This window comes from Chrysemys picta, chromosome 25 (genome assembly GCF_011386835.1).
Source record: "Chrysemys picta bellii isolate R12L10 chromosome 25, ASM1138683v2, whole genome shotgun sequence".
Classification (NCBI taxonomy): Eukaryota; Metazoa; Chordata; order Testudines; family Emydidae; genus Chrysemys; species Chrysemys picta.
The window spans coordinates 9,063,487-9,075,958 of record NC_088815.1 but is presented as its reverse complement, the minus strand read 5'-3'; the positions used below and the strand labels follow the sequence as shown (position 1 = coordinate 9,075,958).

The window sequence follows — 12,472 nt, the reverse complement described above, 5'->3', positions numbered from 1 at the left end:
CCTTGTGGGTTTGAAAGATGATTAAAGATGCTTCTCCGTAGGAGCTTTCTATACACCTTACAAGTTCCCTTAGCTGTTGGATCCCATTTTCCTCTTTAGCTAAAGCCCAAAAGCCCGTGGAGACCGTGCCAAACCGGCTGCCAACAAAACCACGAAGATGATGATGGGAAGGTGTAGAAGTGCCTGTAACCTGAGTCTGTATTGTTAAAGCACTGCCTCTGTGCAGGCATGATCTAAGACCGCAGAGCTTACTGTCTTGAAGATACATATTTACAACCAAACAGGAACAACAAGGCAAGAAGCCATATAAAGAGGTCCCGTTACATTTGCTCCCCAGACCCTCTTTATTCGGATATGATGATGCCAGGGAGAAAGAAAGTGATTAGAACCCCATCAAATTCTCTATATCATTTTTCATTTTATTTTTGGGGGGAATTTTGTGTGGTTTCATTTTCTCCAGCCAGAGGAGGGTCAGATGCTGGTTCCAGTGGAGTAGGAAGCCGGGGTGGGGGGAGTTTGCAATGCAAACCCACCCCAGACTCTTTGGCCCTATGCGCCAGCTTGCAACGCTACTCACTCAAATTTGGCCCAGCCATCTCCCACCATCATGACAGAGGGGCAGCTGGGCCAAACCCAAGTGCTGCTGCTACCCCGTGCACTAGGTCCCCAGGCTCAACCTCACAGGCGGTATCTGCCACTGCAGGGGAGTTTTTGTTTTATTTTACACCTTGTTTTTCATTTTCTTTGGTATTTGTAAAACAAAAAACCCACGGGGCTGTTAAAATGACCATTACCCAACAACGTTTGAGTAAAGCAAAAGGGGAGTACTGCCCAATGGTTAGAACGGGGAAGCAAGAGAACAGAGCACTATTCTCAACTCTGACACACCTTGGGGCCCATTTCTGTGCCTCGGTTTCCCCATCCCCAGCAGGTGGGTGAGAATACCGCCCAAATGGCCTGCCGTGGAGTTTGTAAAGCCCTTTGAGGCCCGCTGGAGAAAGGGGATAGCAGCTTCATCTATTGTTGCAGTGAGGTCTCATGTGCTTGGATCCCCTTCCCATCAATCCCGCCCTTCTAGGCTGTATTCCTTGCTTGTTACAGAAGCAGCAGGTGGCTGTGGGCGAGGGGTAAAGCTCTCCGCTGAAAGCTAGAGTCTGGGAGGGTGGCCCCTGGTGCTTCATGCCTGCGACTGTTCAAATCTGTCAATGTACCAGCCCAAAAGAGTGACCCGTAGGTCACCCCTGGACCTCAGGCAGCGAACACCTGCCCATGCCAGCGGCAGACATCCACCTGTCTCTTCGCCAGGCTTCCAAGAGCTCTGCAAACCGAGCAGCATCAGCATGTGTGAAGGGCGGGGGGAGTCCAGAATTCTGCTCAATGAGCCTTGTTACTGCTGTCGCTGTTCTGGCCTATTCTCGGGACGCTGCACCGAAGCTGCCCTGTGCCTTGGAAGCCTGGTTTGACAATTCGCTTTGCAGCATACAACACTCAGCCCAGCTGGTGTCCTTCATGCTAAGCCTCCCGAGATTTATGAGAGAATTAGCAGCTCCTTCAGCTTTATTTGCCCCTCGCTCTGTGAAATCGCAAGCTGCACTTATGGTATAAATCAAGCATTTCACAGCCAGCTTCAGGAACAGTTAGATTGATTTCTGCGCTTACAGGCAGCAGCGCTGGCTCTCCGCAGCCCCTCTGTCAAAGAGCAGCCAGTCCCTCATTTTTAGCAGGGGGCCTGGGCTGGTTAAGGTCATTGCATGAGCATATGACCCAGACCCAACGGACACTGACCTGAAAGAGATGGAGGGAAGAGGAGATTTTTTATTTGATGGTTTGGGGGTGGGGTGGGGGGGCTAATTTAGTGCTGGCCTATTTGACAGCCCTGGAGAATGAAATCCTCTCCTTATCAAATAGGGGCAGTGAGCAGCAGTGCAAACTTCTCCCATGGTGTGCGGCCAGCATACTGACCTGTAGGGGGTGAAAAGGAGCCATTCAATCCAGTAAAAAGAACAAGGAGTCCTTGTGGCACTTTAGAGACTTAACAAATTTATTTGAGCATATGCTTTGGTGGACTAAAACCCACTTCATCAGATGCATGCAGTGGAAAATACAGTAGGAAGATAGATAGATAGATATACAGAGAACACGCATGTATCTGATGAAGTGGGCTGTAGCCCACGAAAGCTTATGCCCAAATACATTTGTTAGTCTCTAAAGTGCCACAAGGACTCCTCGTTCCTTTTGGTGATACAGACTAACACGGCTACCACTCTGAAATTCAAGCCAGTGTTGTTGTAGCCGTGTTGGTCCCAGGATATTAGCAAGACAAGGTGCGGGAGGTAACATCTTTCATTGGACGTCTGTTTGTCCAGAAGATATTATCTCACCCATTCAATCCTCAACTACCCTGCAGGACCCTTGCCATGGAGGGCATCATAGCAACGGCTCTGCACATGCCATTCCTATGGTAGCGTTCCTAGAGCAAGGTCACCATTGATCACCCAGTGCCGCTGTTCGATTGCTCTGCGAACCTGCTCCTGGCAGCACCAGTCGAGACAGCCGTCACCGTGGCAGAAGGAAAATGCCGTCCCTGCTGTGCAAACGGTGCCACAGCTCTACAGTGGCACAAACATCTGCTAAGAGAAGCTGCCCCAGCGTCACTGCCGCATGCCTGGCGAATGTCATCCCCACGCCGCACCACGAGCCCTGCACGGTGCCGCTATGTGGACGGCATCCCCACGGTGCTGCTCCTTCCAACATGCTGCTCCAAGAAGCCGTTGATGCCGTAGAACCGCACCAACACGCCCCCGTGCAAAGCCACCCACCTGCCCCACTCTGCAAACAGTCAGCTGGGCCTCCATTGTGCAAACACCACCACCCTTGTGCAAGCGCCCTCGTGCACACAATGGGCCGTCGCCCTTGTGCAAGCGAAGCGCCCTCGTGCATGCACTATCCCCCACACCACCCTAGCTCATGGCAAGGTGGGGGCCCAGTCTACCTCCTTGCTGCCCTCAGGGCTCTAGGGAGTAGAATGGGAATGTCCCCAAAGGGTTAATCTACCAGCCTGGTACCTCTGCCCACATCCAAGATGGCCGCCTGGGGATGCTCCTCACGTGATCCGGCTCGGCCTCGTTCTGAATTGACCTCTCCGGCTCGCCGTAGGGAGGCATCTCTTCCAAGATGGCGGCGCCCAGTGGAGTAGGCGCCTGGCGGCTCTGGGCTGGGCTAGTCCCCGTTCTCCTCCTGTTCGCCACGGCCGAAGAGGGGCCCAGCACGGCCGAGTTCGACGTGCGGCCCGGCGGGATGGTCCATTCCTTCTCCCGGAGCCTGGTGAGGGGGGGGAGGTGTATGGGCACGACGCCCTGATTGGCTGAGCCGCACGTCGCTCAAACGTCCCGCCACTTTGATTGGCTGAGAGCCAGGGCGGGTTGGAGGATGACGCGGAACTGGGAAACGGGGTGGGTCTCAATGTGGCCGCGTCCGGGCCGCTTCCGGCCAAGTGGCTCCCGGCGGGGGCAGGCTGAGGGGGTTGGGCGGGGCAGTCCTGAGCCGGGGGGCGGGGCATCGGGCCTGTAGCCCCGCCCCCTTGCTTCAGTCTGGAGCCCCTCCCCGAGTTGCTGTAGAGGGGGGTCGCTCCATGGGCCCCTCCCCAGTGGTTTTTTGGGGGTGTTCATGTGTAACCCCCTTTTGATAGGAAGAGGTAGCCCCCCGCCCCCCCCAGTACACACCCATCGCCTGCCAAAGGCCTGTCCTGTGGGCCCCCCAGGTTCTCAGGACAGAGGCATCCAATGAGTCCCTCCGCACCCCCCATCCCTGCGTGTCTGTGACTAGACCCCTGCCACCCTCCAATGACCCCTGCCCACAAGTGTCCCCTCTGAGCCCTGCAGAGACTGGCCCCCAGCCTGCAGGACCCCCACTGCAGCAGCGTCGCCAAGCTGAACTGGATGCTGTATGAGGGAAGGACCACACCAATCAAGTGCAGCCTCAAGGCTAAGGGTTGCCAGGTGTCTGGTTTTCGACTCTGTTAAAAGTCCGGTTGGTGGTGCGGCAGAGGCCCGGGGCTAAGGCAGGCTTCCTACGTGCTCTGGCTCTGCGCCGCCCCCGGAAGCGGTCGCCAGGTCCCTGCGTCCTCTAGGTACTGGGGTGGCCTGGGAGGCTCTGCATGCTGCCCTTGTCCCCAGGGCCAGCTCCGCAGCTCCCACTGGCTGGGAACCGTGACCAATGGGAGCAGCGGGGGGGTGGCACCTGCAGGCACAAAGTCAGAGCTGCCTGGAGTGGCCACCCATGTGCCTAGAGACCACAGGAACCTGGTGGCTGCTTCCCCGGAGCGATGATAAATGCTGCCGGGAACCCACACCCTCCTGCACCCCAAACCCCTCATCCCCAATTCCACCCTAGAGCCCACCCCCCCGGTTGGAGCCCTCACACCCTCCTGCACCCCTACCCCAGCCCGGAGCCCCCTTTTGCACCCCAAACCCCTCATCTCTGGCTCCACCCCAGAGTCTGCACCCCCAGCCAGAGCCCTCACCTCCTCCCATACTCCAACCCCCCACCCCACCCTGGTGAAAGTGAGTGAGGGTGGGGAAGAGCGAGCAACAGAGGGAGGGGGGATGGAGCGAGCGGGTGGCAAGGAAGGGTTGTTCGGTTTTGTGTGATTAGAAAGTTGGCAACCCGACTCAAGGCAGCTTGCAGCAAGGCCCCTGCTTGAGTACTAACCCAACTAAACTTGATCCTGTGCATAGAGGAAACAAGATATTATAGCCACGTTCTGGGGGAAATTGTGAATACTTCACCACTTTCTCATGCTTGGAGAGAAAATTTAAGGGCTTTTGGCAAATCAGAACCTAAATTCCCCCTAGCTTCTCCAGGTTACATATGTTCTGTACAATGCCAAGCAAATTGCTTATGCTCAACTAATAGCTAGTACCATAGCATATCTTGTTTTAGAAAAACTACTGACTTTTCTCTGCTGTTTTCAAGGGGGAGTACACCTGCACATTCACATACGCGTCTCAGGGAGGGACCAATGAGGTGAGTTATTTGAACACTTCACTTAAGAAACACAGGTGCAGAGGCTTCAAGGAAGTAGAATAAGAAATCTCTCAAGAGGTCTGTCTGTAGAATGACTGTAGCTAATTACTTTGTTCACCATTTTTCTGGGGCTCTGGAGAACATTAGTCTATTTAGATTCCTAGATCTTGCAGTGTAAGAATAAGGAACAATTGCATCCCTCTTTATAAGATAATTTCTATATCCAGAAAGACCTCTGTTTCTATCACAGCAACCCAAAGTGTTTAAACATCTTGAGCAGCCCCCCTGCAAAAATAATTATTGACTTAAATTAATAAATCTTGCGTCTTTTCCACTGCCTTCTGATCGTTGCGCCTTTAGGATTCGTGTGTTCAAGCTTTTCTCCACAACCACCAAGAGTCTTTTGTAATCCCCTGACTCAAGGAGCTGGGGCTTTAAAAGATCAAACAAACATCATGAGAGTTGGAAACACTGCATGTCTGCAAAAGAGAATCACCTGTGTCAGCCTCACCTGTGGATGAAGTCTTTGTGTGCTACAATAAGGCTGTGTTTAGCAAGTCCTGGATATCTGTAATGTTTATATAGCTTTGTAGTTAGTTTTGCTTTTGAGGGCATGGGGCAGAAACTCTCTCTAGAAGAGCGTGGTATTTTCCAACCCCTTACTGGTGCTGGGGAAATCTATGTGCAAACAACCAACAGGCTTTCTGTTCTTAAAGAGGCTTGAAGACTTTATCATTACTTGTATTGCAATAGTACGTAGGAGGCCCAGACGTGGATCACGGCCCCATTGCTGTACAAACAGAACAAAATGACTTTAAATTCTTGTGGCAGTTTCCTCTGGAGAAGGGTCAGCCCCTGTAGCATGAATGGGGTTATGGCTTTTCTAGGGTGGGGCAGGGGGCCGCTGCTGCTCCACCCTTTCGTTGGTACTGACAAGAAGCGGAGCTAGAGGAAAGGGTTCCCCTGTATTCCACCCGCTAGAAGTGAAGCTATTAAAAAGAGCCACGGGTAATTAAGTGGCAAACGGTGTTTAATTGTGTATGTGTGGTTTTAACAAATCACCCTTTGTCAACGCAAAATTTGTCAGTTTTTTTACTTGCATAACTGATGCAGCAAGCCCAGAGGTGTCGGGGCTCTGAACGGCCAAGCCCAGAGGTGTCGGGGCTCTGAACGGCCAAGCCCAGAGGTGCCGGGGCTCAACTAAGCCCTGGCACAAATTAAGCACTGCCCTTCGTTTGAGAATCATGTTCTGCCCTTCTCAAGCTTTCCCTCCTCATGCAATAAAGCCACAATATGAAGAATGTGACTTTAAGTTTCCAGTCTTGGTCTTTCTCATGAGATCCCTCCCCGGGAGTGTCAGTTGTTGCGGGGGAGGCTTGTGATGTGTGTAGCTAGCACCATTGCTTTGGGCATGACTGTAAATGCTACCGAGATTTACTGTTCAGACCTTTTCTCTCCACAGCAATGGCAGATGAGCATTGGAGTCAGTGAAGACAACAAACTCTTCTCCTGTTCAGTGTGGAGGTGTGTGGAATCCTTTTAAAATTATGCCTTGTTCTCTGTACCTGGTCCCTTGAATCCCCTCTGCTCTCAGTATTCAGTTCTCCAGAGAGCCTCTCTGTGTGGTAGACTCTTTCCCACTTTGCACTCTCCTGCAGAGGTCTGAGGCTTTTGGGTCATTTGGTAACATGTTTGGATCTGGTAGGGGTCCGTTTTAACTCTTTTCTTTTCTTCATTCGGTGGCTTGTCCCTCCTCATGCTGCAGCTGGGATCTTCTGCGCTGAGGCCTGGTCTCCACTAAAAAGCCAGGTCGACCCAGCTACAGCGCTCAGGGGGGTGAAAAATCGACACCCCATCGTGACTTAGCTATGCTGACCTAACCCCCAGTGCAGACAGCTGGAAGAATTCTTTCAACCTAGGTACCACCTCTCAGAGGAGTGCCCAGTAGGAGAACCCCTCCAATCAGCATAGGTAGGGCCTACACTGAAGCGTTAAAGTGTAGACAAGCCCTCAGACTTAGTTGGCAGCCAGGATTCAGGGTGGAGATAAACCATCGCACATTTTCATGCTAGGTGGTATTTCCCCTTTCCCTAACTTGGAGTCCCTGGTAACAGATGAGCCTAGCTGGATTCAGGCTAAACCCTTGTGCACATTATTAGGGGGCTTTTGCCCCCAAAGGAATCTTCAGGCTTCCAGCAGCCTCCTTAGCCTGGCAGCAGTTTGTAAACCCTGCCGTCCCCCAGCCTTTCCTCACTAGGTGGAAGTACAGGAGAAAGAATATCTCCATACCGCACCTATCTCCTAGAGCTGGAAGGGACTCAGAAAGGTCATTGAGTCCAGCCCTCACAACCCTGGTACATTCCTGAAGGAACAGTACACCCTGTGATCACTACCTATCCTATCTCCTAGAGCTGGAAGGGAAAGGTCAAATCCAGCCCCCTGCCTTTCATTAGCAGGACCAAGTACTGATTTGGCCCCAGCTCCCTAAGTGGCCCCCTCAAGGATTGAACTCACAACCCTGGGTTTAGCAGGCCAATGCTCAAACCACTGAGCTATTCCTACGCATGTGCTCACTGCACCTCTGTCCTTTCTTGTGCTGGGCCAGTTCACAACAGGGACGTCCAGCCTCCAGCAGAGACCTGCTTCCTTTCAGAGCATTTCTTCCCACCCCTGTTGGCCAGTAAGAGAGATACACGTCACCTCCTCCCTCAGCTGAGTGTGATGTCTGTAATGCTTCCACCCCTGCTAGCTGGGAAAGCCATGGGACGAAATTCAGATCCCTATTTCCCTGAGCGGCAGTGATGTTCTAATCGCCGGGCCGGCAGCGCGCTCCTGTTCTGTGCCTTCTGGATAACCTTTTCAAAGTCAAAGATTTTGCTCTTCCTTTTCAGGCCCCAAGGAAAGTCTTATCTCTTCTTTACCCAGTTTAAAGCTGAAGTGAAAGGAGCAAAGATAGAGTATGGCATGGCTTATGTAAGTCCCAGCTGCTTACTTTGAATGGGCATATGGGAGACGGGCTGTACATCAGAACGATCAGACAGCTGTACTATAAAATGTGTGCAATGAAATCATTGCTCTGTTGTGCACTGAATTAAAGCGTGGTTCTGGACAGAAACGTGGCTAAAAAGGGACCCTTGTGCAGCATACAGTACCTGCCCCCTGAAAGTTTTTTGACCGGTTGCTGGCTTTATGGACACCAGTTGCTACTCTTGTCAGTAGTTCCGAAGCAATGCTGCTATGGGATGCATGGGGAGGGGAGCTGTGGCCCAATCCATCCAGTCATTCATTGTGCAGTGTGTCAAGCCTCTGTTGGACCCGTTAAAAGATACAAAAGGTTTCTAGAGAACCACAGAAATGAGAGAGAAAAGACTTTTTAGTTCTGTGGTTCATAGCTTCTTCTATACTGGAACCCCATGTTCCAACAGAAACAAAATTTTCCCCTCCTCCCCCGGTTTATGTAGCCATTAAAAAAGGAAGGGAGCTTATAACCCCATGGAACCTCTTTATGACCCCCATGGTCCAGTCCATTCCTCAAACCGTACTCCTGGCCAGTGCAGAATTGTCCTCCTGCATGCTATTCTGCAACGCTTTGCCCTATCCAGTTCTAAACGTCTCAAATGATGAGCCTTCCCAGCACCTCCCCAGGGAAATAAAGTTAAGAGGAACTAGGATAAATTCCCAGAGATTGGCCTCTAAATTTCCTTTGCTGATTTAATCCCTTGACCCCAGTTGTTACAAGCTACAGGAGCCAAAGCGATCTTTGGCAGTAGAGCCAGATTATTATTTTGTTTAACATGGAAGCTCTCTGGATTAGCTCACAGGGTAAAAATTCTTCTTTCCCATTTCAGTCCCAAGCTGCGACGGGTGGACAGAGCGACGTCCCCTTAAAGGCGGAGGAATTTGAAATCACCGAAACCACAGGTATGTAGCTATCTAAAGAGCAGAGGGTGACTCGTGAGGGAGATGAGGTCACTTATCCAACATGAGAGAGAGAGAGAGAGCTCTGTATATCCTGGGGAAATGGGCATTTAGACTAGATGCAAATGTGCAACAGAAGTATGGAAAAACTACATACACTACCCAGGTGGATGGTTGTGGTATATTTTGATCCATGTCTGGAGCTTGGCAGTCTAATAGGGGATGGATAGAAAGGCACCTGTGCCCTGGATGATTCCGAATCACAGGTGGTGTATTAATGGTAACCGTGGATTGTGAGCTCGTTGGGGTAGGAACTGACTTTTTGGTGCTTGGCTGTACGGCACCTAACAAAATGGGGCCCTGAACCCTTCCTGGATCCCATAGGTGTTACCACACTATGTATGTGCAGGGGGGACAATGACTTTATTAATAAGCCTCTAAGGTGGGGGGTTCACCGGCCAAATATTTTGGTGGCCTCAGAGTGTGGTCACCAACCCTTCCTGGTGGCCACGCTCACACTTTTTCCTAAAAACACTTAATTAGCTTTAGGTAAAACAAGTAATTACAATGATTTGGATTACAATCTATTTATTGCCAGCTAGTAAGTCTGTTGTGAAAAGTGATATTAACAAGCATACAAGTATCGCTTTTCACAGCAGACTTACTCAGCCCTGTCAAGCCTGGGGACAAATTAAGCCCTGGATGGAGGGGTTGAGGCAGCGGGGGGCCAGGGGCAATGGCAGTGGGTCGGGGGAGCCCAAAGCCCTGGGACCAGAGCTTGCCCCCCCTCTGCCCCGCCACGGTGGCTGCATTTGAGAAACGCTGCAACTACACTCCACATGTAGGTGATCAGTGCAGTTCAGTTTTTGATTTGCCCTCTCGAGCTCTTGGAAGGAACCGGCGGTTCTCATAGTTGATGCTTCATCGTCCATTTACTCCCTGTTGTGTTTTCTCTCATTCTAGTGGCTCACAAAGAAGGGAAGTTCCGTTCCGAACTGTCCAAACTAGTGATTGTAGCGAAAACGCCCCATGACGAGTTGTGATCCGGGGACCTAGGGAAGGGGCTTGTCTCTCGGCTGGAGAAGCGTGGTGGATAAAGGGGACTTTTTCTTAATTGCTGGTTGTCTAGGGTGTTCTTTCCTGTTTCCCACATAGCAGTATATTGGGGTCCGCTCTGAACTGGACTCGGCGGTGTTAAGACAGATACCCTCTGTCTTGTGTCAGAGTAACCAGGTGCCTGAGATGCTGGAAGCCTTTGCAGCTGGAGACTTCCTCTGAGATTCTTGATCTGTAGCCAGCCATTCTGTTGCCTGCTTTCTGCTTCAGTGATCAGCTGAATAGGGTAAAGCTCTCCTCTAGCTGTGTCTCCTTATCTTCCTTGCTAAGCAGAGCAATGCGGAAAGATAAGGAGCAGGATTTTAACAAGGTTTGCTAAAGGAAAGTAGTTAACTCTCTAGTCTCTGGAGAGGGAATAGGGTTTCTGCCCAGAAGCGTGACAGGAAGAACCCATTAAACGGGTAGTAGGGGGGGGCACGGAACCGGCCAAACCCATTCACTGTCCTATCTGGTCAATAGTCACCACCGAGCAGCATTTGGTGAGTTGAGGAGGAAACTCTGCCCTACTGCCCAGATCAGAATTTGGCACCTTGGCATAAGAAAAGCAGAACTGTGGGGTCCACACAGGCCTTGTTTATTCTGATACCACACAGAAATCCATCCAACGAGGCATCCATTATTCAATACAGTTCCGGGACTATTTTCGTATATACTGAAGTGATTTTCTTATTTAGTCTAATAACTGTGAAGGAATCCAGAATTCCCTTCATCTGTATATAAAAAAATAAAATTAAGCAAAGCATCTTGTCTCCAAGTTCGCTTAGACTGGTCACTCTGGCTGTTCCAGCTTCTTACCGTCTCTATGATTGGGAGCCCGGAGTGTGGAATAGCCTTTGCTCTTCAGTTTGACATCCAATCAGCAGACACCTGCAAAGCCTCAGACTGGGTCTCCTTGGTTGGGAGGTTGACATGTCATAAGACAAAGGCCACTTCAGGGAGATAACCCATGGCCTATGCTTGAGGAACCTAGAAGTTAGGGATGCAAAGGATCTGTTGCAACATTGAATCCATCCTCCTGCCAGAAGCTGTATCAGACATTTCATCATCTAGTGTAGTCCCCAGCCATGGTGCAAAGACAACACTAAATCTATGAGTTTGTCCCATTCTCCCAGTAGCTGTTGCTGGGTCACTTGTGTGTTGGACAGTAGTTAGGGACTGGTTAACCTACACTCTGTAGAGTCTACGTGTTTTTCGGAAGTCTGTTGTGTCTTGTACTGAGATTTTTAGAAGCCTACTGGATTTCCGGAGATGCTGAGAACTCGTAGCTCTCATAAAGACAGAAAGAGGAAGATTTTTGGGGAGGTCGAGTGAGGGAAAAAGGGAAGTTCCAGGCAAGGCCCATCTCTGAGGGACCCTCCTTGTACAGTTGCTATATAGACACGTTCCTGGTGAGTTCTGAGGTATGCTACATCATGCACTGTCGTACCAATGACTCATGATTGAGGACTCTTGCCGAGTCCAGAGAACTTTTCCCCACAGAGATGTTCCACATAATCTCAAATGGTGCTGAGAATAGAGCAGTAAAGCATTTTTCTGTCAGCGTTCCAGCCCTTTGCTGCCGCATCAATCAGACCGGTTCCGCTTCGGTTTCTCTCGGCACATCTGCCAAGACGCCAGCTGGCTATCGACAGGCTGTTCCAGGCCTGGGCTTCTCGTCAGCACAGATTGACAGGCGCAGGATGGTAAAGTAATAGAGATTAAACCTCCGCTTGCAAACTTTTACAGCTGCGAGCCCCAGAGGTGAAGAGCTGCCGTACACACCATGCCGCTGGGCTTTCTTATAGTCACGCACCTGTAGCCACTCCTTTCCCCTGCATCCCCAGCTGCCTTGCACAATTAAATTAGCTGCGAGAGTTCAGAATAAGCCAAATTAAACACAGGAGGCTGGGGCTTTGCAATTTTAAAAGCCTGAAATGTATCAGTGCCTCGAACCAGCAGCAGAAAAGGTGTTTATTCTGATACCAAGCTGCTCTAAATCTACAGGGGTAGCATTAGTGAGCTGCTGCGCTGGAGACATCCCTCGGAATAGGAGGCCCAAGGAAGTCACCGAGATAAGGCAAGGCTGCCTTTGTGAAACAGTTGCTCTGCTTAAAGGACCATTTTCCAAGCACAATGCAGAGATCAGAGAGCTGAAGACAGGCCCTGGAGGGTGGCATCCGGTTCAGACCACGGTCTCGTTCACACCCTGCCTTTCAGTTCATTCTTAAAAGAGTGAGAAGCCAAAGAGCGGCTTTATCCGGGGCACGGCCCCGGCCCTCTGGTAACGCGGCTGCAGAACACAGCACTTGGGTTTGTGTGCCGAAGGAGAACCAACACCCCCGGCTCAAGTGTTCTCATTCGCCTTTGAAGGCCGGCCCCTGGTTGAATGGTGGCAGTAGAGTAAAGCCGTCAAACTTTATTTAAAAGAACGGTG

General features: G+C 51.0%; 1 protein-coding gene across 1 annotated transcript; it reads left to right on the top strand.

The window, feature by feature from the left end:
- The first annotated feature begins 3,142 nt into the window (after positions 1–3,142).
- Positions 3,143–10,813, top strand: MYDGF (myeloid derived growth factor). The gene is made up of 6 exons (XM_005281179.4): positions 3,143–3,324; positions 4,975–5,025; positions 6,488–6,549; positions 7,917–7,998; positions 8,874–8,946; positions 9,907–10,813. Exons 1-6 carry the CDS (start codon positions 3,175–3,177, stop codon positions 9,984–9,986), a joined length of 498 nt encoding a protein of 165 aa, XP_005281236.2. The 5' UTR covers positions 3,143–3,174; the 3' UTR covers positions 9,987–10,813.
- The last annotated feature ends 1,659 nt before the right edge of the window (positions 10,814–12,472 follow it).

Coding starts and splice junctions, on each gene's coding strand:
- MYDGF (XM_005281179.4), top strand. CDS start 3,175: ATGGCGGCGCCCAGTGGAGTAGGCGCCTGGCGGCTCTGGGCTGGGCTA. Junction 6,550..7,916: donor TTCTCCTGTTCAGTGTGGAG/GTGTGTGGAATC, acceptor CTTCCTTTTCAG/GCCCCAAGGAAAGTCTTATC. Junction 7,999..8,873: donor TAGAGTATGGCATGGCTTAT/GTAAGTCCCAGC, acceptor TTCCCATTTCAG/TCCCAAGCTGCGACGGGTGG.